The following is a 24,295-nucleotide window of genomic DNA, read 5'->3' on the forward strand; positions in this document are numbered from 1 at the left end:
TGAAACATGGTTTCTGTTGAAATTGCTGCGGAGTTGCTGTTAATGCAAATTCTGGCTTTTATGGAAACACCTGTTTGCTAGGAAAAGGACCGAGATGGTTGAGCAGCTGTCAAAAAATAATAGGTGCCTCTCACTAGCAGTCTGCACAAGTGACAGAGTGTGTGCCCCGCTCACTTCAACTTGCTCCTTCAAGTAATTATCCTGCAGAAATTTTCCCAGATGATGGCCACCATTTGGCGCAGGATAGTACTTTGTTGTAGGTGAGTCATTCCTCTGCTGTGAGCATAGGCCGTATCTGATAGCTTTGGGGTATTTGTGGCCAATGTTGAATTCTTCAAACAGTTTGTATTGTTCAATAACTAGGTATAATTTTATTTTAGAAACGTGAGATTTGTCTTGTTACCTCCTTTGGCAGGTGTCTCAGAGGATTTCAGTGTGCCAAGTGGTGTTTTATTTGCCATGCAAAGACATAAGCCATCTAGAAGCCTTTTCCACATCAGTGCTTTATAACCCAGGCTCCATAAATTTGGGAACATAGGAGAAGAATCTGGAAATGCTGGTGAATCGCTTCTCTTGGGTACGATTTTTTTCTTATTTTTAAAGAAGGATTCTATGTACCTTGTTTTTATTAACAAGGTATTTCACAAACTGAAATTGGTGCTTCCTGCTTGAAGGTACATTGATTTGCTGATTGTTCCGCTTTCTTCTGCATGTGTTTTGTCACTCCTCTCTTCAGGCATCATATACACTTTTTTATAAGTTTCTCCTTATTTCCCTTTTGTCCATTCTTTTTTCTAGTGTCCATTTTCAGTTCTTCATTTGAGCCAAACATTTCAGGTGTTTCTAAAACAGTTGTTCCTGCCTCTTCACCCTAAGTTTGTGACCTACAATGGAATGTCCAGGGAATGAAATCAGCAGTGGCTAACAGCTAATTAGTAACAGTTAGTTAACAACCCAGCAAGTGATGATTATCGAGTTAGTAATGAGTCTTCCTTTAAAAACCTACCCTTTAAAATTAAATAGAATATGCTATCTAGTGACTGGAGAGATAATACAGGATGATGCGTGTAGCTCTCAAATACCGCTCTGTGCCTAAATTAATTTCTTAGTAGCAGTTCAATCCTATTAGTTCAGAAACTTGCCTGTTGTTGTGGGCAAAACTGTCTTGACTCGGGGAATTTAATTTGATTTATTGCCAGTTAACATAAACTTTTAATTACTGATTTGGCTAGTGACATACAAAGAAGACAACCAGTGAAACAAACACTTGGGGAAGACTCCTTTCCTCTCCCTGCCCTTCACTCCAGACACCTCCCCTCCCCTGGTTGTCCCCACAGGTTCCACCCTGTCCCTGGGGTGAGGCAGCGCTGGTGCAGGAGCCTGGGGTTGGTGCATGGAGGTTTCTTTCTGCTGCTCCTTCTTCCTCATTTCTTCTGCTCCCACGTGGGCCCCTCCATGGGCCACAGTCCCCTCAAGGGTGTGCCTGCCCCACTGTGGGCACCTTCAGAGGCTGCAGTCCTCTCAGGGGTGTCCCTGCTCTGGTGTGGAGAGCCTCCTTCCACGAGTGCATCTCCAGCTGCGTCCCCAGCAGTGCCCCCTTCCCCATGCCTCCCGCTGTGTCTTTTTTAGCATGCTGTCACACACCTCCTCTTGTGCTTCCCGTTGTGCTTTCTGCCACCGGCAGCTCCCCCCTTTCTTAAATAAGTGGGAGCAGAGGCACTGTGTGCTCATCTGATGAGTTGGAGTTTTGGCAGGCAGTGGGTTTTGTCCATTACAGAGCCAGCTAGAACTGGCCATGACCATCACAGGGCAGTTGATGACCTCCTCCCATGCAGTCACCCGCTACCAAAACCTGCGGTTTATCCCCAACACACCCGTGTGCCACTTGGGTGATGCTGGGAGAAAGGTCCTGTCGTTGCCTAATTATAGGAACTCGGGTCTCCTTTCACAAATGTAGAAATAAACCCAAACTTCTCTGCTGTAGTGTGCTAAATAGCAATATTGTGTTACGTCACTACGTTGGTAACACTTTTACAATTCTATTTCTTATTAACTTGTCTGTCTGAGTAGTGTCTGCTCCTATGTAACTACTGATACCTGGGTTCAGAGGCGGCTGGTTTCTGTAATGATCACATTCATACATGTTTTCATAGTTGGTTTTTTTTGCCTAAAATTTCCTCAAAGAGTTAGTTTTCCTCTGTTTTTCAGATCTGAAGGTACTAGTTCTGCTGATGCAAAGGTGGCAGCTCAAGTTGCCAGGGAAGAGTCAGAGCTCTGGTCCACCAGCGTGAGTAGTCATGTTCTTCTTGGAGATCATTTCACTTCTTTGTTGTTTTGTTTGCCCCACTCATTCAACGATTTTTGTTATCTCATCCCTCTTACCTTTTGGTCTGAAATGCTGCCACCTTGACTTCCGTGTGGGATTGTGTATGTTAGAAGAGATGAGATTTCAGGTTTGGGGCAACCAAGCCATCCTCTCTCAATCCTTGCAAGGTGGAATCTTGGTAGAACAAGGAATAATCGAGAGTAGTGATGTTTAACAGAAGGCTTGGGAGCAAAAAGTTTCATAGGCACTAAATTGCTGTTGACAGCAGAGCCTGTGTGCACAGGGCTGGGTGCAGCTGTGGTAAGAGTTGGCAAGAGTGACAATGGTGGTAAATGGTCAGTGTAGTATTGAATCCTGCTCTTCCGTAGCCTAACATGCATGCTGCCTTGGGTGGGTATAAGTCCCCGTAACATCTCCCTTCTCTCTTCCCAAGTACATATTGTTTCTAGCTGTACAAATTCTTTACTTGATGTTTAACTTAAAAATGCAGAAAGTTATGTGGTTTTCCTGAACTGTTGCAGGGTGCAGAGTCCTTGGAGTGAAGAGACTATGTATTGATATTGCTCTTAACAGACAGGAAATAAGCCATTCTTCTTGCTCCTCAGGGCTTTCTGTCCTACACTGTGCCTTAAACATGGAAACTGTAGAAATGAATAGTGTATCCTTGAAACGTCCTCACTCTGAGGATGATGTGACTAATGCAGATGAAATTAAAAGACAGAAGATCTCAGAGAAGTCTGAGACAGGGAACGACTCTGGGCAGAGCGTTGAGACTGTAACAGGACAACCTGACAAATCTCTGCTTGAGGACACGAAAAATGAAATAATCCCCAATGAGGAAAGTGAGGAGCAGGAAGATGAGGAACTAGAGGACAGTGATGAAGATGGAGATCCAGAGAGCTTTGCAGACATGATGAAGCATGGACTGACAGAAAGTGACGTTGGCATAACTAAATTTGTTAGCTCTCATAAAGGGTTTTCTGGAATCTTAAAAGAGAGGTAACTTTTTGTCTTGTTATGTATGTTAATTCCTTGTGTTAAGCAGCTGTTCTCCGTTTTCCTTTTATGAGTCACAGGATGCAACTGGATTATGTGCGGCCTCTTGGGAGGTTCATCACTTTCTTCTCCTAGTGCTGAGACTGAAAGAAAGGTTTAATTTGGGACTTTTCTAAATTTTTTTTTCCCCCTTCTTTCCTGTCAAATGGAGCTCTGAAAAAGGAAGCTGTGTATGGATAGAAACACATGATTACACTGACCTTTGCTATTTCTCTTGCTCTCTGGCAGTAGCATACAGCATAAAACCTTATGCAGTATGCCCACCTTTTGTACCACCGTTCAGTGCTGATACAGGAGGCACTGCAGAACGATGTTGAAACCATCGCTCTTTGGTTTTTCTCTGCCTTTTTTTGTGCTAATGTCTTTAAACACGTGTATTGTCAGATGGTCTGTTAGGCTTTAAATTATAGTCTGGTCAGTTGTAGTGTCATTTACAAAACATAAGAAGGAATTTTATAACTCGGTGTGAAATTTTACATTATATACTTAATAAGGTGTTTGGGTTTTAGTAGCTTTTTTTAATGAAACTTCCAGTTTTTTTTAAATTAAATAACCTCTTTGAATAAAACAGAATGCAAATACAAAAACTCACTGAAGTGAGAATCATTGTTGCCCTGACTTAGCAAAGCAGTTAAGGGTGCTTTGTTTACACACCAAGAAGTCCCTGTTTTTAAATACTGGCTTCATATATAGATCATTTTACATAATAAAGTGATATGTACATATTATATATGTACTTAATCTTTATATGCAGCATTAAGCGGCTAGCATAATCCTTCACTGGGGAACACAGTCTGTGCTGAACCTCCTTCTGGGAAATCAGCCAGTTTTGAACCAAGGAGACCAAAGGTAGCTGGATGGTAGAAACATTCGTTGGCTCATGGTTTTTCTTTGATCCTAGTTTATAATACCTATCATTAATTTAGTTCTGGCGTTTTTATGGTACCAGTCACTAGCATGTCTAGACAGCTACAGATAATAGGAGAGAGGACACATAACACTCCTGAGGAAGGAATTCTACCAATATGATGTATGGCTGCACCAAGGTATGGCAAACGGGGGCTTGGGGGAGATGCAGTAGAAACATTCCCATGGTGAAGTTTTATTTGTCTTTCAACATTCATAGACTAAGATTTTTTTTCTTTTTCTTTTTTTCCTTTACAAGCAAATGCTACTTAAAAATCATTTAGCCGTTGCAACATAGACTGTTAAAGTCAGGGCGTTTTTGTTATTGGACATAGTGACTTGATTGAAAATGTCACAGTCAAATTCTTTGTTGCTGTCATAGAGTATGCAGAGCAACTGTTTATTTGAAAGATGTTCTTTACAATTGAATGCATGTTACACAGCTGAATTTGTCCTGCTTTCCTTAGGTTGGCTAACATGCACTTTATTCTATAGCTTACTTGAAGTGACAGAATTAATGCATGTGTGTTCACATTGTAGCAGTGCGGTAGAGTCTTAATTGCTAGTAATGACTGGTATTAAGGATATGCATTACTGATCTCTGCAAGCTAGTGAGAAAATGACTCAGAATAACTACAGCAGGTGTTTGGTTATCTGCAAAGAAGTCTGCTGTGTTTAGATATGCCAGACCTTCTGCGTTCTCATGGTATCCTTCTGAGGGATGGGAATAGGTACAGCTTTCTCATGGTTGAATTTTCTTTTATGTGAATTGAATTATGTGAATTTGGAATTCTTGAGTGAATTCTGCTAACAAAAAGCTTCTTGGGAAAGGACTTTATGTGATGTGGGATTTTTATTTTTTTTATTACAAATTTAATGCATGTTTCTTCCTATCAGATATTCAGACTTTGTTGTCCATGAAATAGGCAAAGATGGACGTGTGAGCCATTTAGATGACTTTTCTGTTCCAGTGGATGATGAGGTAAATTTTGAGGTAAAGATTCGGTAATGGCTATGCTCCTTAAGCAAAAACATTAAAAGGCTGAAAGATGTTCTGTGAGGGTTATTGAATGTTTGTTTTTCCACCCCCAAATATGTGTTAGGACCCATCAGAAGAAACATTTACAGTTTTGTCAGATGAAGACAAGCAGCGTTTAGAGGAGCTCCAGCTTCTTAAGAATAAGGAAACGAGTGTGGCCATAGAGGTAAAATTAATAAATTATACGAAGGGGTGGGGTGGGATGAGAGAGTGAGTGAGTGGAAGGTACGTGATGTACTTTCTAATGCATCTAAGGTATAAGAGCAGTTTGAACATGATGCAACAGGTAATAACTGAAATGTTTCCACTTTAGGGTTTAATTCTGTGAAGCCTTACAGATACACTCAAATTCATGCACATGAGTTATCGTTTTGATTTCGGTGGGACTGTACACATGAACTCAAATACATGTCTTAATTTCTGTGGCATTAAAATTTTCTTGCAGTATTTTTGTTTTTTGTCTAGTAGTATTTTATAGAATAATTATATAAGAAGGATTAAATAAAACATCCGTCCTGATGAAAGACTATTTCAAGGTCACTGTTCAGTGATTTAATAGAAAAGAAGATAAATATGCTCTTCTGTAACAAGCAAAATAAGAAGGTACAAAATGAAATGCAAACTCTGTATTTTTAAACATCCAAATATTCCATATACTTGAAGAATAACTGTTGAGCTAAACTTGGGACACAGAGATGAGTGGGATTAAATTTGGTATTTTCAAATATGCATTCACACATTAAATAATCTTATCTAGCCTTTTTTTTTATTTATTGCATATAGAAAAACTTTATTTTGCCAGAGTTTTCATTAGAAGAGGGAATTTTATTAAGCACAGAAGAAGGGAATAAATCTTGAGAATTTTCTTTTGTGAATATTGAGGCTGGGGGTTGTAGCAGAGTTGTTTATTATTTTTCAAACTAATTTTAATAAGTAGGCCGGACTTTTAAAAGTACACCTATTCAGTTAGTGTGATTTGGTAGGTTTTCTTTAAGCATGCAAAGTTTAACTCTGAGAGAATCCCTCCCATTTTGTATTACTTTATGTGGTTTCTACATGTGTGTGTATTAACACAGGTAATTGAAGACACCAAAGAAAAAAGAACAGTTATCCATCAGGCTGTGAAGTCCTTGTTTCCTGGACTGGAGACTAAAACAGAAGATCGAGATGGAAAAAAATACATTATTGCTTATCATGCTGCTGGGAAAAAAGCACTGGCAAGTGAGTTTCAGTATCAGAGCAGTTGGGTAAAGTAAATGCTAAAATTATCCCCAAACCAAAAATCGTTAGTAAATACTTCAAGTGGGTGGAGTGTACTTCGTAATGTAATCTGCCTTTGCTTTTTCCTCTTTGAAACTGATGCTGTGCATCTAAAATGACTAGGAACAGAAGGAGTGTCTCAAGTTTAAATTTCTACTTGTTTTTCTTTCCAAATCATTCGTCAAATAAAACCATGTTAGAAGTGAGAGGATTTTTTGCTATTTCAGTGGGAATAAGCAAAATAGGGGCTTTATTTTCAGTATTGGAGCTTAGCTTTCATGAACTTACCTGGACGTGTAAGAGTGCATTGTGGAAGTAAGAGGTTGTAGTTGAAATGCATACATTACACTGTCAGTCAGTGTAATCTTGACTATCTTGAAAATCCGTTACAAAATTCTCAATGACGTGAATAAAGACAAGCACCTATTTGTTTTCTCAGAGTTATATTTTTTTATGAACATAATATATTTACCATGATCTTTAAGGCTACTTCTGCTGCCAGGGCTAATTACATTTGCAGAAAATTGTCTTTATTCATTATAAATCACAGTTACTATTTTGGAATAATCAAAGTAATGAAGGATTTTCAAAATGAAGTGTTATCCACCTTAACCTTGCCAAATACTGTTTTGGTTACTGGCGATAAATTCATGTGTTCTACATCTTTTAATGTTACTACAAATTTGTTGCTATTGAGAGGATTGTCTACATGCAGAATGTTGCACGTTTAACGCAAGGTATTAATGTTTTATTTAAACTGATTGCATTCCTATGTCACTTCAACCTACGACAAGTGACAGTATGTAAACCTAGCCCTTTCATTTTGAAGATGAAGGAGATGGGGAAAGGTTAAGGAGATAATTTAAAATTGGAAATAACACCATATCCACATTCAATTTAGTTACTATTTTTTAAGGCTTGTTCTAAGCAAATATGTTTTACTTTAATTGGTACAATTATAATATGTTTATGTATCTTGTTTAACCATGTTTAGAAAATTTGTATGTTTGCATGCTTTTTGCATGGAGTATGTATACTTACCAGCACCAAATTCTCCTCAGACAGTTTTGTTCTCTGTTGGTTCGTACTGGTTTTACCTCCACCTTTTCCTTCTGCTGCTTCTATTCTTTAACCATTGTTACAGTGAAGTGATTGTTATTGAGCTGACCAATCTGATTTAAGAGATACTGTATAAAAGAATAAGTATTGGAAATACGCTGAAAAGAATTTAGTGATGTGTCTCTAGGATTAAAACATTATCTGAAGCACCATCTTGTGATGCAGAGAAGCATCATCCATTCAAACTTGGATTCCTAAGCTGTGATGGTACAAACACCTGTGCATGTTGGTGGAGATGTGTGCAGTTTCAGTGAGTGTGTGTAAATGCTTATGAATGTAGGATTTAAGAGTGCAAGTTCTTTTTAGTCAGGATTATATTTATCTTTTGTGTTTATATAGCCACTAATGCATCTTAGTCCTGAGTGGGTTCCCCAGGCAAGAAACATTTCAGAAGTGTAGAATATTCGGAGATTAGCTGAGATACCCGATTACTTTTGTTGATAATGTAAAAGGCTACCAAACATCCTTTGCCTAAAATTTAAAATTAGAAGCTGCTCTGTGTCTATAGTAAGTTTACACCCAAAATACTTAAAATACTGCCTTACTAAATTGTCAGTAAACTGTTTCATCATTGTCCACAAATGAAGTTTGTTGCATCTCCGATTGAAGCTTTCCATATGTTCACTGTTTGCCTCTGCACGATTCCATTGCATAACTGTCTAAATTGCTGTCATCCACCACCTAACTGTTGGATGCTCCCTAAAGCATAAACAATCCCATAACCATAAACCTGCATGTTCACCTCTAAAAACCCTTTGACAGTCTAAAAATTAAATGCTACTCTCTTGTGCTCTTTATGCTATGCATTGGGACAGAGGTCAGAACTGCAACAGGTAAGAGATGTTGACATTTCATGCTAACAAAATGAAATGCCAACCATTATGACCTCCTAAATAGCAACAAGACTGGCCAAACTAGTAACAATTAATTCATTAACACACACAGACATGATAAGTTATGCTTAAAATTCCCTGCAACAGCCAAAAATTGGGCTTGTGCTACCTCTTTTTCCTAGTGCAGTACAGGCAGTAGTCATTCAGTGCAGAGAACGTCTGCCAGTAATAAGTGACGTGAGTTACCAGTTTTGACAATACTGTTTGACATCCATGGTAAATTTTCCATTGACTTCATTAAGCTGAGCCTTTGCCCTTCAGCATTGTATTTCAGACACTACTATCTGTATTTATACAACCTTAAAAGTATATATCATACATTCCAATATTAAAAAAGAGCTTCCAGCCCTCAAGCTGCAGCAAAAGGTTTGGAAAAAGGGCTTAGAAATATGATTTCACTGTCAAAAATGTAACAGCTCTGAAACATAGCAATAGGGAGTGCAAACTGTCCTTCTGGTCCATCTACCCAGTTGAATACTTTGAAGTAGTGGTTGAGGAATGGTTAAATATCGGGACTGTAACTGCAGCCTCCCAGTACACAGCATGACGGGCAGTGTGGTGGATAGGCATGTGGCTGTGATGCCCAAAGCATGAGGAGCCCATTGATAGGTATAGTATCTATAGGGTCCTTTTAGTCTAGCCCAGATTAGGGCTCACTTTTTGAAGGGTGTTGAAATGACTGCGTGTAAGATGGATTAAATTTAAAGAACGATTCCAGCTGGAGAAGACTTTCCTTGTGAATCACGCTCTGTCTTCCTCTCTTCCCTTCTAATTACCAAGTTCTTAATGAAGGACCTTGCTCTTCAAGCTGAATGCAGTGTTTCCTTGACTGTGTTTAAGAGCAGTGGTGGCTAAGAAGGGAGACCAGCGGGAGCATGAGGTCTCTTAACAGGCTTTGGACCATGCTGCTCAGTTTAGGCCCTAGGAAACTCCATGGGGGGGGCTTTGCTTATTAACTGATGGTACAAGGCAAGTGTTGCAATAATTTTTAAGTGATTAAAAACTATGTGTATAGTATTTTATACTGTAGCATCCAAAACTGTTTTTGCAGAAGTGTGTGTATGGATGGCAGCTTCTCAAAAAAGCAAGAATTATCTTTTACCAGAAAGTTTCCTGAAAATTAAACATATTCACTGGCTGTGTGGGCTATCTGGCTTTATTAAACTAACAGGAGCAAAAAGAGCAAAATTTCCCAAGAACTTCTTTCCTGCATTGGTGTTTATATACTGGAACAGGACTGGCTTTTTTCAGTTAGCTTTTGCTGTTAACGAAAGACACTTAAGCCCTTTTTGTACAAAACCAGGAATGTCTGCTTGGTGGCTACCAAGAGATAACGGACTTCTGATTTAAAACAAAACCAAATCCTTAGTTTTCTTCTTACAAAACAGGAGTTGGTAAACAAAGCACCTCAAAATTGATTGCTAAACCTGTGTAGAATCAGTCCGCCTTCCCAGTAATGCCATCAACAGTGGATGATTGTAAAAGGAAAGTTTTATCTCTGGAGGCTTTTGTGTGCAACAAAAGCTTGACAAATACATTGACAGTTTTCTTCCCTCTCCAGAAAACACCGAATTGTAAATCAGTTGTAAGTCTGCTGAAGTTATTTCGCCCTCTGGCCTTCCCTAAACACTGCACAGTATCTGGCTCGAATTACTTGTTAATGTCTCTATTATGCCAGATTTCTCTCTTCCACAGGATTTAAAAAAAAAATTGCCTTAAAGTAATTTCTTAAGAGTATATTTTTTTTAGTCTTTTGTAGAGATACGACCCATGCTTTTGCATGACACACAAAAAATCCTACAGAAGTAAAGAATATGTTAGTACTATAAGTAGTAATCGTAGTCTTCCCACAAACAGGCCTCCAATGGTCCTCATCTGTTAATTATAGAAGGCCCTAGATGAAATGTGGAGTGGCTTTTATTGTTGAAAGTCAGTGTAATTATAATGTTTTTGAGAAATTCAGTCAGGCAATATGGCAGTTAAATGATTAGCGTATATTTTTAATAATTTCGTGACGAAGGAACTGTCACCATTTCATTCAGGATTTTCTAGGTGACAGAATTGATTAAAGAAAAGCATACAGCCCAGTGGAAGGGGAGAAGGTCTTTTTCAATGTGCTTTGCAGCTTTTTTCTTTTCTTTCTTTCTTTTTTTTTTTTTAAAGCAGTTGGAAATTAGCAGAAATTGACTCTTGCACATTTGTTTTAAATGTAGCTGCAATGGCAAAGATACTAATTGACACTTTACAAATTTTCACCTTTCTTTTTTAAAGATCCAAGAAAACACTCTTGGCCAAAATCTAGGGGAAGCTACTGCCACTTTGTACTGTACAAGGAGAACAAGGATACTATGGATGCCATTAATGTCCTATCCAAATTTTTAAGGTAAGGCTGTTGTTTCTGCCAGCCTGGATAGCATGCAGTCCTCCCCCTTGTCCTGGTTTCAGCTAGGATGGAGTTAATTTTCTTCCTAGTAGCTGGTATAGTGTTGTGTTTTGGATTTAGTATGAGAAGAATGTTGATAACACACTGAGGTTTTCAGTTGTTGCTAAGTAGTGTTTAGTCTAAAGTCAAGGATTTTTCAGCTTCTCATGCCCAGGCAGCGAGAAAGCTGGAGGGGCACAAGAAGTTGGGAGGGGGCACAGCCAGGACAGCTGATCCAAACTGGCCAACGGGGTATTCCAGACCATGTGATGTCATGCCCAGTGTCTAAACTGGGGGGAGTGGGGGCTGGGGGGGTGGGGACAGATCGCTGCTTGGGAACTAACTGGGCATCAGTCAGTGAGTGGTGAGCAGTTGCATTGTGCATCACTTGTTTTGTCTATTCCAATTTGTTTATTTTTATTGTCATTATTAATATTATCATTATTATTTTCTTCCTTTCTATCCTATTAAACTGTCTTTATCTCAACCCACAAGTTTTACTTTTTTTTTTTTTCCTCTCCCAATTCTCTCCCCCATCCCACTGGGTGGGTGGGGAGTGAGGGAGCGGCTGCGTGGTCCTTAGTTGTTGGCTGGGGTTAAAACCCTGTATATTTCATGTTACTGTGAATGTTATGCTTCAGAATTGTGTAAGAGCAACACAAATGATTACTATTGCCTAATTTGTAGCCAGTGTTTAACAGTGTTAAAAAAAAAAAAAAAAGTTATTTTAGAATATCAAATTTGAAACTTGTAAGTTTTGGAAGGAGGTGAGAATGGAACAGAATGATCCCAAGAAATTTAAAAGACTGTACTCTACTACTTCAATGGAAAAAGGTCCACAATTGAAGTTGGCTGATGTGAGAAAGGCTTGGCAGCTCAAAGCCTTAATGTGCGTAACCTGAATTAAAAGCCATTTTTTTCCCAGTGTGTGAATATATGCAAGTATGTTATGAACCTGTCAGATATTGTTGTGATAATATGCTGATCAGTTCCTAAGCGGTTACAGTTGATAAACTGTTGTTCCATGTATTAATTTCTCCATGGCAACACAGTCTTAGTTCCTTTCACCCCATCAAGTGCAGCAACAAAAAGATTTGCCAAAGGCGTGATGTGAACACAGTGAATTGCAGGGGAAGGACTGCTTTAAAATTGGGTCAATTCAGTGATCTACTTATAGGGAAACTTCACTACTTCCCTTCTTTTCCCTTCGCCCTTCCTGTCCAAAAATAAATGTTTGTAATCTAGGCTCTTAACCAGTATACTACTAGTATTTGTATTTGAGAACAGAATGGTAGGAGCATAGTTTGGTGGAAGAATTTATGTAATGGCAATCCTGCCTACCCCCTGGTGCCCATAGCTGGAATAACTGAAAATATTCCCTGTGTAACACAGGCTGTAAAGTACAAAGTGGAAAAAGGAAAGGAAATTTTCCACTCAAGGAAAGAAATACATCAAATTTTAAATTAACTTCTCATATTCTCACATAATGTGTGTGCATGGTATTCAAACAGACATGTTATTTGAAGTTTAAGGAAGAAATGAACATGTTTGTGTTTTGTTTTTTTTTAGTGGAATTAGTGGTGGCTGCATGTTTGTGCATTGAGTGGATGTATATAAAGAAGTACTTCAAAGCTTATATTCTGAAAGCACAGTTGTGGCAAAAGCGAATCTGTCTACGTATATTTTTTTCTGTGTTTTATGTACTTATAGATGAGATTAGAAAATGTCACACGTCAAATTGTAGCCAGTTCTGGGGAATATATGTATATTTTCTATTTTTAATACTGATGATTAATAATTCTAGGTAATTATAGTGAAAATTATGTTCGATCTGTGGCTATTTTAATATACATAATATCTGTTACTGTTGCATTTAAGAGTGAAGCCAAACATATTTTCCTACATGGGAACTAAAGATAAAAGGGCTATAACAGTTCAAGAGATCGCTGTTCTTAGGTAAGTGAAAGTACACTGGAGTATTTGCACTCGTACCATGATAGCTTGAATATCTTGCTAAATACCTTGAAGACTCAGTATGCATGTGATGCAAATGGCAGATTCAGGTCCTGATCTTGTAAAGCACATGTATTAATGAAGATGCTATAATCCTTTTTTATTCCGTGGTGATTGCTAGTATTTTCAGTCAGTGGTGCTCCGAGTCATAGGCTGGATACATGTATTTGGCTGAAGCAGTGGGCCAAATTGCCTACGTGCTCTTACTTTGCATGGCTCCCATGCAACAGCAGAAAAACAGAATGACACAGTGAAAATTATGTCCTATTTCCTTCCTGACTTTTGTTTCCCCCTTCCTCCAGCTGGAATCCTATTTTCTTTCTCACTGAACACTCTGAACAGCTCCAGAGAAGGCTAACCACTGTCTTTGCTCATCTGTGAGTAGCCAGAAGAGGCAAAAATTTATGAGGAATTTTTCCTGCCTTAACCTACTCTCATAAGTCATCTACTAAGAGAAAATAAATTTTATTTTCCTCATATTCCAAGATAATTATGTGGTTTCTGGGCACTTGAAATTAGTGTTACATCCATAACCGAGAATGATGGATGCCTCGCAGTCATATATTACAATATCTGTTTAGCTAGCTGGAATATTCTGCCTGGACTACTGTTTACAACTCTTTGAAAACCACACTCCTCAGGTGAGGAATTCCAAGGTTTGAGAGCCAGAAATTTGATCAAATCCTTGTTAAAAGGGGGGCATTCACTACTTAACTGTTCATATTTTTCCTCCCAGTGGTTTGCATGTGCATACGTTGGCACACATAAAAGGAATTACTGATTTATGAATTGTGAGAAGCCCCAGATTGTTGTTGCTGCAAGGCAAGTTTGCAAAGTGATGACAATTAACCAAACTTGTGGTGTAGCCATCTCAGGTGCTGTTCCTTTGCTTTTAACATGATCACATTTAATGTTGTGTCCAAGAACTTCAGTGTTTTGTAAGCATTGCCTGCAGAGGAGAGTACTGATTTGTGGTGTCTGTTCAGTAGTGCCACAGTACCCGACCCTCCTGCGCAGCCTTGGAGAAGGATGGCGCAGGAGAGGAGACATTACCGTTTATCAGCCCGGTCTGAGCTGGGTGTGCTGTCCATGCTAGTTGGTAAACTTGTCTATCCTGGTATAAATTTTAGTGGAAGTGTCAAAGAGCAGTTCAGTGATGCAAAGAACAGGGTATGCTTCCAAAAGTACTAGCAACAAAAATGACAGATACCAGTGACAGACTGGATTTCATATTTCTTCATCTGCAGTAAGCTTACACAGTGGCTAATTACTTAAGTCCGTGGTTATGACTGCTTACTGGAGTGTATCCATTGTGTCCTTACTCAAATAAAGCAGAGTTCAGCTTGTGGGGTACAGAATACATTAATATTGCAACATACTTTTTATTGAGTGCATACTGTAACATAGATCTGAAAAGACAGTACTAACAGTCTTTGTCACAGTATACATTTTCTCTTGTATAAGTAGCCTTAAGAATTACCTGTTCTTTTATTTTAGGTATTTCATTAAAATACTTCAAAAAGGCAACAATAGAAAATGGGGGAAACTGGACTTGCTGCTTTTTGTTTTGAAATGATGGCATTTCTATATTTGTTTAACTGTGTTTTTCTAGGCATAGGTTTGGTCACTGTTGTCTGTTTCTTTTTAGAATCACTGCACAAAGACTTGCTCATTTGAATAAATGTTTGATGAACTTCAAATTAGGAAATTTCAGTTACAAGAACCATCCACTGAAATTAGGAGAACTGCAAGGGAACCATTTCACTGTTGTTCTCAGGTAGTATGTTAGTATGTATTTGGACAGTTCTATTAGAATTTTTTTTTTTCTCTTTAAATAGTTAAGGGATATCAGTGCATCTTGTGTTACAAAAAAGAAAAGTCCTTCTATTGACAGGAGTCCATTGAATTTGATAAGTGCTATATAATGTTGATGTTGAGCTTTAGTATTATGGGGATCACAAAATAGAGTAAGCCCTTAAGCTGTCTGTAACTCTTTTTTTTTTTTTTTTTTTTTTTTTAAATACTAGAAACATAACAGGAACTGATGACCAGATAGAGCAAGCAATGCACTCTCTCAGGGAAATTGGATTCATTAATTACTATGGAATGCAAAGATTTGGAACCACAGCTGTTCCTACATATCAAATTGGCAGGTACGTGTTGTTTTCTTTTTTTTTTTTTTTTTTTTAGATTTTATTTTTATCTCTGTATAAGTTCTCATGTATTTTGGGGAATGTTTTTCTGGCATATTGCATGTGCCAGTTTTAATTTTAGACTTAAGAAAGAACTTGTATCTGAACTTGCTTCAGCACATATCTTGCATAATACCACTACTTTTAATATTCCATAAATCTAAACACTAATACTTCTTTTTTTGCATAAGTTGGCTAAATCTCCTTAAAATGTATGTAGTCAGTTCTTAATAAACTTTACTGTTTGAATCTTAGAGCTATTCTACAGAACAATTGGAATGAAGTAATGGATTTGATATTAAAACCACGACCAGGAGGTAAGGACTGAAAAATGATACATCAAGTGTTTTTGCCTCTCCTCTTCCAAGAACTCTTATGTTCAGGAAAAACACTTTTAGATTTTGATTCTTTTAATTTGAATGGACGTTTGTGAGGACAGCTTTGCACATGCTAAACTTCAGCCAGTTTAGCAATGGAGAAGTAATCTTCAGACTCTCTGCTTCTCTTTCCTTGCTGTGCAGTTTCTTGCATTGGGGGTGAAAAGGGACCTGAATACTTACACACAGAGTCTGCTCAGATTTCATGTGAAGCCTTCCAGCCTCAACTATTCTGTGATTCTGTTAATCTGTGTAATTACTGTGACTGAAACTTTAATTTTTCAATTGTTTTAACAAAAGGTGAGATGGATGCTGTTTTGGTGTGTAGTTAAAATATTTTTGTTTTACATCCTTGTTCTAGCTGAAAAGGGATACTTGGTAAAATGCAGAGAAGAATGGGCAAAGACTAAAGATCCAGCAGCAGCCCTCAAGAAACTACCCGTAAAAAGGTGCGTGGAAGGACAGCTTCTACGTGGACTCTTAAAGTATGGAATGAAGAACATAATCTCTGCATTTGGCATAGTGAGTGTAAAAGTGCTGTGGGGTATTTACTTGAATAAACATTGTTTTGATGGTATCATGATGAATTTGAAATAGACTCATAGATGCTTGATGAATAGAAGGTTAAGTGTAAAATCTTTACATTTATCCTGTCTTTTTGCTTGAAGTACTGCTGCATGGTAACTGATGACATCTGTAATTAATGTATGCGTAATAAGCTTTCCAATTTATACAACAAACTCTGGTATGTTGGAAGCAATACAGTTATACTTAGTAACCATGTATAATACAGATCTGAGAATTGTGCAAAGGTTCAGTATCAGAGTTCTTCTGTTTCTTTAAAAGTATAAATCAAACTGATAGTGTGCTATTGAATCAGCTTGGCATAGAGATGGTGGATTCACTGTCATTTTCGAGTACTGTAATCAAGATCAAGTCTTTGGAGAAAATACCTCATCACCAGCAAACTACTGGCCCATTGTAGGAGCTGAGGAATAATTTCTTGTTTATGAAGAAGATAATTAGAGTAACACTGTGGTTTCACATCTGCAAAGTTTATTTACGATTTCAGGAGGTTGAGTATGAATTCAGTGTTTTGTAATAGCCCCAGGTGTTTGATGAGCTGTTGAATTAAAAAAAAGCTTTTTTTTTTTTTTTTTTCCTGAATTTAAGTACAGGGGGGTTTTTTGTGTGGATTTCAAATGTATAAAAGCATTATTTCTTCACATACCTTTTTCCCAAATAATGAACAAAAATCAAATCTGTATATGAAGAAATTGTGTTACTCTTGTTGCTGGAGAAAGTAACATTTCAAATATATGCCGTTTTGGTTATGATTGAGAAAAAAAACTAAAAATACATCTTTCTGATGTTTCACTTCTTTTTTTTTTTTTCTTTACCTCTAGATACCAAGAAATAATCGTTTAATGTATATTCATAGCTACCAGAGTTATGTGTGGAATAATATGGTGAGCAAGAGAATAGAAGAATACGGGCTTAGAGCTGTACCAGGAGATCTCACACTTAAAGGAGGTAAAATCAGACAAACAAAAAGTTTTGCTGTGTAGTTCAAATTCCTAGGAAAACAAGGCACATATCTGTTTATGTGATACTGCGTACATATTTTCTTTTTCCCTCTCACCCATTTTGGTCCAGTGATTTCTGAATCCATTGGCCAGTTTTAGTCAAATTTTGCAAGGAAATGTAAGTTAGGTATTACATGTCCATGAGCTGTTGGTTTGCTTGTTTTCCCAAATAGCTGGATAGGGAAGAGAGACAATGAAGGACTGATTGTTCTCAAGAATGAATTCAAACCTAGTTGAGCTATGGAGAACTACGGAAGGATGTTATGAATGTTTTAACCACAAAAGTTTTTGTTTGCGTTAGTGTCTTGTAAAGCAGAAGCTCCACTCAGTTAAAACTTTCTTCACTTGGATTTGCTCTGGCATTTCCCTGGGGTGAGAATATCCGCAGTATTTCTCCTTCATGTATGCCTGGTAAGGGGATTATTCATCTAGCAGTCCTTATTTCATTCAGCTTTAAAAAGTCACTGGAAACCAGGCTGTGATTCTGCCGGTAACTGTGACAGCCTTGAAGACTGTTACTTCTTTTCTTGGAAATGTTGTCTATTAAGGGAGATAAAACACTGTAGTTATCCCTCTCAAAGTAGGCTTTGTTTCAATCAAATGGTTCATTTTAAATTTAGCTAATGTTAACTGTCACAGACATCCATACTGGCAACTCTTCATTTTTCTGTCCTGATTGTAGCCACAGCTGTTCATATCGAAGAAGGAGATGTTGATAACTACACTATCCATGATGTAGTGATGCCGTTACCTGGATTTGATGTTATTTATCCAAAGCACAAAAGTAAGTCTGACTGTTAAGTTATGTACTTACTCTGAAAATGTAAGTCTGCTTTAAGATCGTTCTTAAAAGGAAGATTAGATCTACGGAACCTTGGTGACCATTAAAACAATACACTATTTCAGATCTGATACATTACTGTCAGCCTCTTCCATTTTGATAATAATGGTCTACAGTTGTAACTTGTTTCACTTAACATCAGTCTGTTTCATATTTCTTTTTAGCTCGTAGCTTTTCCAAAGAAAGACATTTTTTACTGAGGCAAAATTATTTATCTCAGCACAAATGGAAAAAAATGGTGAAATGTTAATTGAAAAGTGTATGCATTTGATTTTTAAATTAGAAAACAAACCAAACTTCTAGAATTTGTAACCCAAGCAAACGCTTGGAAGTTAGCAAAAAGAAACAGATCTGTTTAATTAAATATTAACCAACATGAAAGTTTAAAAAAAATATTTTAAAAAGCATATCTTTCATCTCCTGTTTATACAGTGTCTTGGTTCTAAATTGTTTTTAATGGAATAGGTTGAGTGATCTATAATTAATTGCATGGAGCATGATGTTACTATTAAGGGATAGAGTTGTAGAAACATTTCAGTTGGAAAGGACCTCACGAGGCCCTTTGGTCCAACCTTTTGGTCAAAGCAAGGTCAGTGCCCTATTTGGGCCAGCTTGCTCAGGGCTTTGTCTGAAACTTTCAAGAACAAATAGTCTCTAAGTCTTCTCTTCTCTAAGCTAAAGAAGCCCAGTTCTCTTGGACTCTCCTTACAGCACATGGGCTACAACCCCTGGCCATTGAGGTTGTCCTCCATTGGACTCATTCAAGTTCATCAGCATCTACTTTGTACTGGGCGCACTATTCTAAGTGCAGTCTCATTAGTGCCCAGTAAAGGGCAGTAATTGTTTTTCTTTGTGTAGCTACTGGCTAAGCTCCTGATGATATTAGCTTTTGTTGCTGCCAGAGCACTCTGTTAAGTCTTCTTTCCACTGGGAGTCCCAGGGGACTGTCGGCAGAGTTGCTCCCTAGCCTGGACCATTGCAAGGAGTTAATCATTCTCAGGTACAGGACTTTGTCCTTGCTGAATTTCATGAGGTTTCTCTTGGCCCATTCCTCTAGCCTGCCTAAGTCCCTCTGAATGGCAGTCCTGCCTTGAGTGTATCGACTGCCACCCCAGCTTGATTTGTTCACAAACTTGTTGGGGGGAATTCCAGCTCCTCCTCCATGTATGCTGATAAAGGTAACAGGACACATCCCAGTTCCTTCAGGAACTCTGCTTGTAACAAGCTTCTAGGTAGAGCTCAAACCAGTAGTGACTATCCTTTGAGACGATCAGCCAGACAGTTCTTTACCCATCTAGCAGTCCACCCACTGTAATCTTCTAATCTTGGATACAAGGATGCTGTGGGAACATGTCAACAGCCATGCTAAAGGCAAGGTAGGCAACAGTCACTGCTCTCCCCTCATCTACAGGTGTAATAATTTCATCATAGAAGGCAGTAAGGTTGGTGGGTTTTTTGGTTTTTCTTTTCCTTTTTCTCTCTTTGGTAAAACCATGCTCACCACTATTCTCATTGTGTGCCCAGAAACATGTTCCAAGAGGATTAGCTCCATTATTTTTCCTAGGGACCAAAGTGAGTCTGACTGGTCTGTAATGCCCTAGATCATACTTCTTGCCCTTTCTGAAGGTGATTGCAACACTTGGTTTTCTGCAGTCGCCTGGGACCTCCCCAGATCAACACGATCTTTCAGAGATGATAGAGAAAAGCTTTACCATGATGTGAGCCAGCTCTTTCAGCCTGTATCTTCTTCCAGTACTGGTAGTCCCTCTCTTTCCTGAACCTTGCCTCTAGGAACAGAGGCCTGGGAGAGCTTGGTGGTCAAGACTGAGGCAAAGGAGTCACTGAGACCATCAGCCTTATGTCTGTCTCTAGACCAGCTGCCCCGTTTAGCAGCAGGCCAACATTTTCCTTGTTGTATTCTTTCATTCCTGATGTTGCAGCTTAACTCTGTTGCTCTTGATGTCTGTTGCTGATTTCAACTCCAGCTGAGCTTTGGCTTTCTGAACACCATCCCTACGTGCCTGGACAATGTTTGTATAATCCTTCTTCGTAGCTGGCCCTAGCTTTCACCTACTGTATGTGTCCTTATATATGAGCTTAGTCATGAGTTCCCTACATAGCCAAACCAGACTCCCAATACGTATGCTTGTTTTCCTCAATATTGGGTTGAACTGCTCTTGTACTTAGTTGTCCTTAAAAGACCAGTCAAGTCACTTGAGACTGTCTGCCTGTCAGAGCTAAGTCCCAGAGCTAGGATCCCATTTATCACCCACCTCTGAGACACTTGGAAGGTAAAGGTCTTTGTGATGAGCTGTGGCTCTGAACCACACTGAGTTAAAAGATTGGAAAGAAAAGCTGCAATTTGTTACATTCAATATATTTATACTGGGGTTTGCCCACAGTAAGCCTAACTTATTCCTGTTTAAAATTCCCAACTGCATGAAGTAATGCTGGCAATTGCAGTGCAGATGAAAGGCACCAGACAACATTTTAGCTGCAGTATATTCTTGCATTTCCATTGTCTTCCCTGTCTTCCCCAGGTACGCATGCACAAGCCCTTACTTAAGGATACAAGACTTACAGAATTACTCCTTCTGTTGGCAGTGTACTTAAAGGTCCCTACTGGCTAATTTCTTCAGAGGGCGCTCTTAACTCATTTCACTCTGCTGTTGTTTCAAAGAGAACAATGGGTACTCTGGTCCCTTTTATTTTTTTTTTTTTTTCTCTGTATACCTGAGACTAGTCTTGTGAAGTTTAGATAATTGGAAAGCATGTATGAGATGTCAATAAAATATTTTGTAAATTTTGTTTTTAGCTGAGATTTTGATTTGCTAAGATTATTTCTTGGTTACTGGCCTCTACTAATCAGGTTGTGGAAGCAAACAATGTAGGTAATAAGATTTGCAGTAAGTAATTTTAAACTTGTGTAACATTTACCCCATATATGCTGAAACTACTAAATATAAGGGAAGGAATGATCCATGAAAACGGGCTGTTTCAATCAGCCTCTCATGTTAAATATTTTCCTCTCTTGCAGTTGGTGAGGCCTACAAGGAAATGCTAGTAGCTGACAATCTTGATATCAACAACATGAGGCATAAAATCAGAGATTATTCACTTTCTGGAGCCTACAGAAAGATTATCATTCGACCTCAGAATGTCAACTGGTAAGTAGGAGAATAAAGGAAATTACACTTGAATTGACAACATTGAGTATATGTGGGATGACTAAGTACAAGAACCACTAGATTGACCCGCGGGACATACATGTAGACTGAAGCATAGATAGGGAGGAACCTCTGTGCATTTCCCTCGTGTTTTTTATGTAGTCGAAGTTGAACCTTAGCCTTATTTCTTCCTTGGTTGTCTGGTTCTGTGATGCATGAGTGTCAAGACATCTATCTAGTTGTTGGACTCCTTTCAAGGGCTTGCCTGAACACTTCATAGATGATTATTTATGTTGAAACCATGATAGATAATATTCAAAACAGGGTTTTTTGTAGTCTTGCTGTGAGAAACTTGGTTTCCAATTATCTGTCTGTCAATCAAAGATTTGTATCACTTAAACCTACTAAATCACTGTTGTTAGAGATACAACCTAGTTGTCATAGGGCAACTCAATAAATACCTTTTAAACAGGTGACTGTACAAATGTGCAGAAAGACTTGATCACTGATGCATAGGAAAAAAATATAGTGGGTTTAGGAGCGAGACAAAAGAAACAAATGTTAACACTTTATTTTAATTAGTGCTGATGTTTAAAGCTTATCTACTTCCCATTACTTTTTCAGCCTCATCATTACATACAGAATTTCTGTTAAATGAATGGCAGAAAGAGTAGAATATGTATTTAAGCCCTTTCAAAGAAGTTTATATGGCTTTCTTAAAAATGAAAGCTTCCCCCGCCCCCCTGCCCAAGTATTCTTAGAGTTGACACCATTCTTCCCATAATTTCATAAACTATACTTCTTGTATAGCTGGAAATCCTGACAGCCTGAGAGGGAAAGCAGATGAGTTGTGCATAGAAAGTTCTCACTAGTTTGTTTTTTTTTATAATCTTCATCAAACAGACAAGTCTTGTACAGAAAGCTTTACCAGTTATTGCACCGTAAATGCTGCCTTACCTTATTTTATTAGAAAATAAATTTCATTTCAGTTGTAACTGCCAAATTATAATAATAAATATTATTATAACAAATATAAATTTATATAAAACAATAAATGACAATTTTTATTCTAAATTATTTAAAAAATAATTTTAAAATCTTATGTATGTTACAAAGGGAGGTTGTTGCATATGATGATCCCAGAATCCCGTTATTTACTACGGATTTGGATAAGCTGGAAGGAAAACCATTACCAGTTCTTCCTACAGGTAAGTTGATTTTTCTGCTGATGTTTGCAAAATAGAAGTTTGATCTGGCTGTTGCTTTGAACTGCTACATATTGAAAGCTCTTTTAAGGAAGAGCTTTAATTTACCTAGACTGTTAAGCAATGGTATTAAAGATATCCAAAGTTAGGTGTCTAAATAAGTACCCTTATTTCTCAAGAGTGGAAGCACTTCTTCCAGCAGTCTGTATTGACTGTTACATTTTCTTAGAAGCATCTGTAAAATTGTGTAAACGCTTAGAAATAAATGTCTGTGAAATGCATGAAGGTGAAATTAAGCCACAAATTGTCTATATGCTTAAGCATGTATTATTTGCGCTAAACACAAGAGACAACTCAAATACTTAATGGAATTCAATAGAGATTTTTTTATGTAACTCTGGTCACAATGTCTTTTGACACTGCTTTCCAGAAAAAGTAAAGAGAGGCTAGGAATTCAGTTTTGAAAGAACAAAAGTATATTTTGCTTTTAAAAGGAAGAAGGCCCCCCAAACACCACCTCCTGCTGAGAGAAAAATGTTAGAGAAGTTGTTTTATGAAATTTTGCAGTGGATTGTAAAATTGGAGTATGGTGGTGGCGGTTGCTTTGCTTTATGGGTTGGGGGGGTTGGTCATGGGAAATTTTAGTTGAGTTTAGATGGCATCCAGAATAAGCATTACTTATGCGCTTAACAACTTTTTCTTATTTTGTGTCTCCTCTTACCCCTTATGATAGATGGTAAATTCAGGGCACTAAAGATGGAGTTCTCCCTTCCCCCATCCACTTATGCTACCATGGCGATTCGAGAAGTTTTGAAAATGGACACAAGCATAAAAAACCAGACACAACTGAATACTACCTGGTTACGCTGAGTAAACTGCAAAAAAGACTTAGATTTTAACATATATAAAGTGTTTTCCTATTTACATGTTCTGTACAAATCTTTAAAGATTGGTAGTAAGAGATTTGTATTTTTTTAAGTTTTTATTAGTGCTAGCATTTAACTTCAGTAGTCATTTGCAAGATGATGGCTGTATTATAGAACTTAGTGACTGGTGCTTTTTAATGAATGAGTTACTTGAGCTGTAACATGGGTGCATCTTTAAGAAACAGGCTTATAATGGTTTTGGAGGTGGAGGAATGTTTAGCTTGCTTTTTTTTTTTTTTTGGCAAGCACTGAATGTTTTCATGAGTTCAGCACACCTTGAAGTCTCTTCAAATACATTAAATCACAGCTTAGGAAAATGAGTTACAGCAAAACTGATGTATCAATGAACATTTATGTCGCAGGAGTTTTTGCTGGTAGCATTTGCACCGATGCGGTGGAGGACTCTGCTAGCAAGGCTTTTTACGTGCTCTGTAGATGCACAGCTGTTTTAATTAGTTGGTCTTTTCATGGAGAAAATACTTGTGCGTATTTTCCAGCGTTACTAATACCTGTACCAAAGAACAGGTACCGAAAATAAATGAACCTAAAAGGCAAAGCGTGTATCAAGTCAACGACTTCCTTCACACATCTCATCTGTCCATTGCCGGCAGGGGCTGAGCCCGGCTTCTGGTAGAAAACAAAATACTACAACGCTGTTCTAAAAAGAGGTTGCATTTTCAGGACGTAAAAAGCGTGCGTTGCTTAAAACCGCGTACAAAGGAGCCGGTCACCGCTGCTGCAGGCCGCGCGGCCTGCGAGGCCCTTGGCGCCGCCGTCAGGTACCTCAGGCGAGGAGCAGCACCAAGGGGCGGTGCCTCCTGATCGGGCGGGAACCAATTCCGGCGCCGGCCCAGCCGGGCGCCTCGCGCATGCGCGCTGCCGGCGGAGGGCAGCCGGCGCGGCCCGTCCGGGCGATAGGCGGCGGCGACGGGGGGGGGGGAGCGTGGCCGTGCGCGTGCGCCCTGCC

At 38.5% G+C, this 24,295-nt stretch overlaps 1 protein-coding gene across 7 annotated transcripts in view; it reads left to right on the forward strand.

Moving 5' to 3' along the window:
• Window positions 1–23,884, forward strand: part of PUS7 (pseudouridine synthase 7) — a 48,113-nt gene extending 24,229 nt beyond the window's left edge. For 2 of the 7 annotated variants that reach the window (XM_069801810.1, XM_069801809.1), the window contains 18 exons: window positions 416–577; window positions 2,209–2,287; window positions 2,848–3,325; window positions 5,186–5,282; window positions 5,392–5,493; window positions 6,404–6,548; window positions 10,871–10,982; window positions 12,900–12,977; window positions 13,337–13,411; window positions 14,683–14,811; window positions 15,062–15,187; window positions 15,482–15,543; window positions 15,965–16,125; window positions 17,010–17,136; window positions 17,872–17,973; window positions 21,068–21,197; window positions 22,314–22,405; window positions 23,136–23,884. In XM_069801810.1, the coding sequence (XP_069657911.1) occupies window positions 2,961–3,325; window positions 5,186–5,282; window positions 5,392–5,493; window positions 6,404–6,548; window positions 10,871–10,982; window positions 12,900–12,977; window positions 13,337–13,411; window positions 14,683–14,811; window positions 15,062–15,187; window positions 15,482–15,543; window positions 15,965–16,125; window positions 17,010–17,136; window positions 17,872–17,973; window positions 21,068–21,197; window positions 22,314–22,405; window positions 23,136–23,272 (2,040 nt within the window). In that variant the 5' untranslated portion in view covers window positions 416–577; window positions 2,209–2,287; window positions 2,848–2,960 and the 3' untranslated portion in view covers window positions 23,273–23,884. The remainder of the gene's footprint in view (window positions 1–415; window positions 578–2,208; window positions 2,288–2,847; window positions 3,326–5,185; window positions 5,283–5,391; window positions 5,494–6,403; window positions 6,549–10,870; window positions 10,983–12,899; window positions 12,978–13,336; window positions 13,412–14,682; window positions 14,812–15,061; window positions 15,188–15,481; window positions 15,544–15,964; window positions 16,126–17,009; window positions 17,137–17,871; window positions 17,974–21,067; window positions 21,198–22,313; window positions 22,406–23,135) is intronic. The other 5 variants (XM_069801812.1, XM_069801811.1, XM_069801813.1 and 2 more) reach the window with 5 other exon arrangements.
• The last annotated feature ends 411 nt before the right edge of the window (window positions 23,885–24,295 follow it).

The sequence above is a fragment of the Haliaeetus albicilla genome, chromosome 14 (assembly GCF_947461875.1).
Source record: "Haliaeetus albicilla chromosome 14, bHalAlb1.1, whole genome shotgun sequence".
NCBI lineage: Eukaryota > Metazoa > Chordata > Aves > Accipitriformes > Accipitridae > Haliaeetus > Haliaeetus albicilla.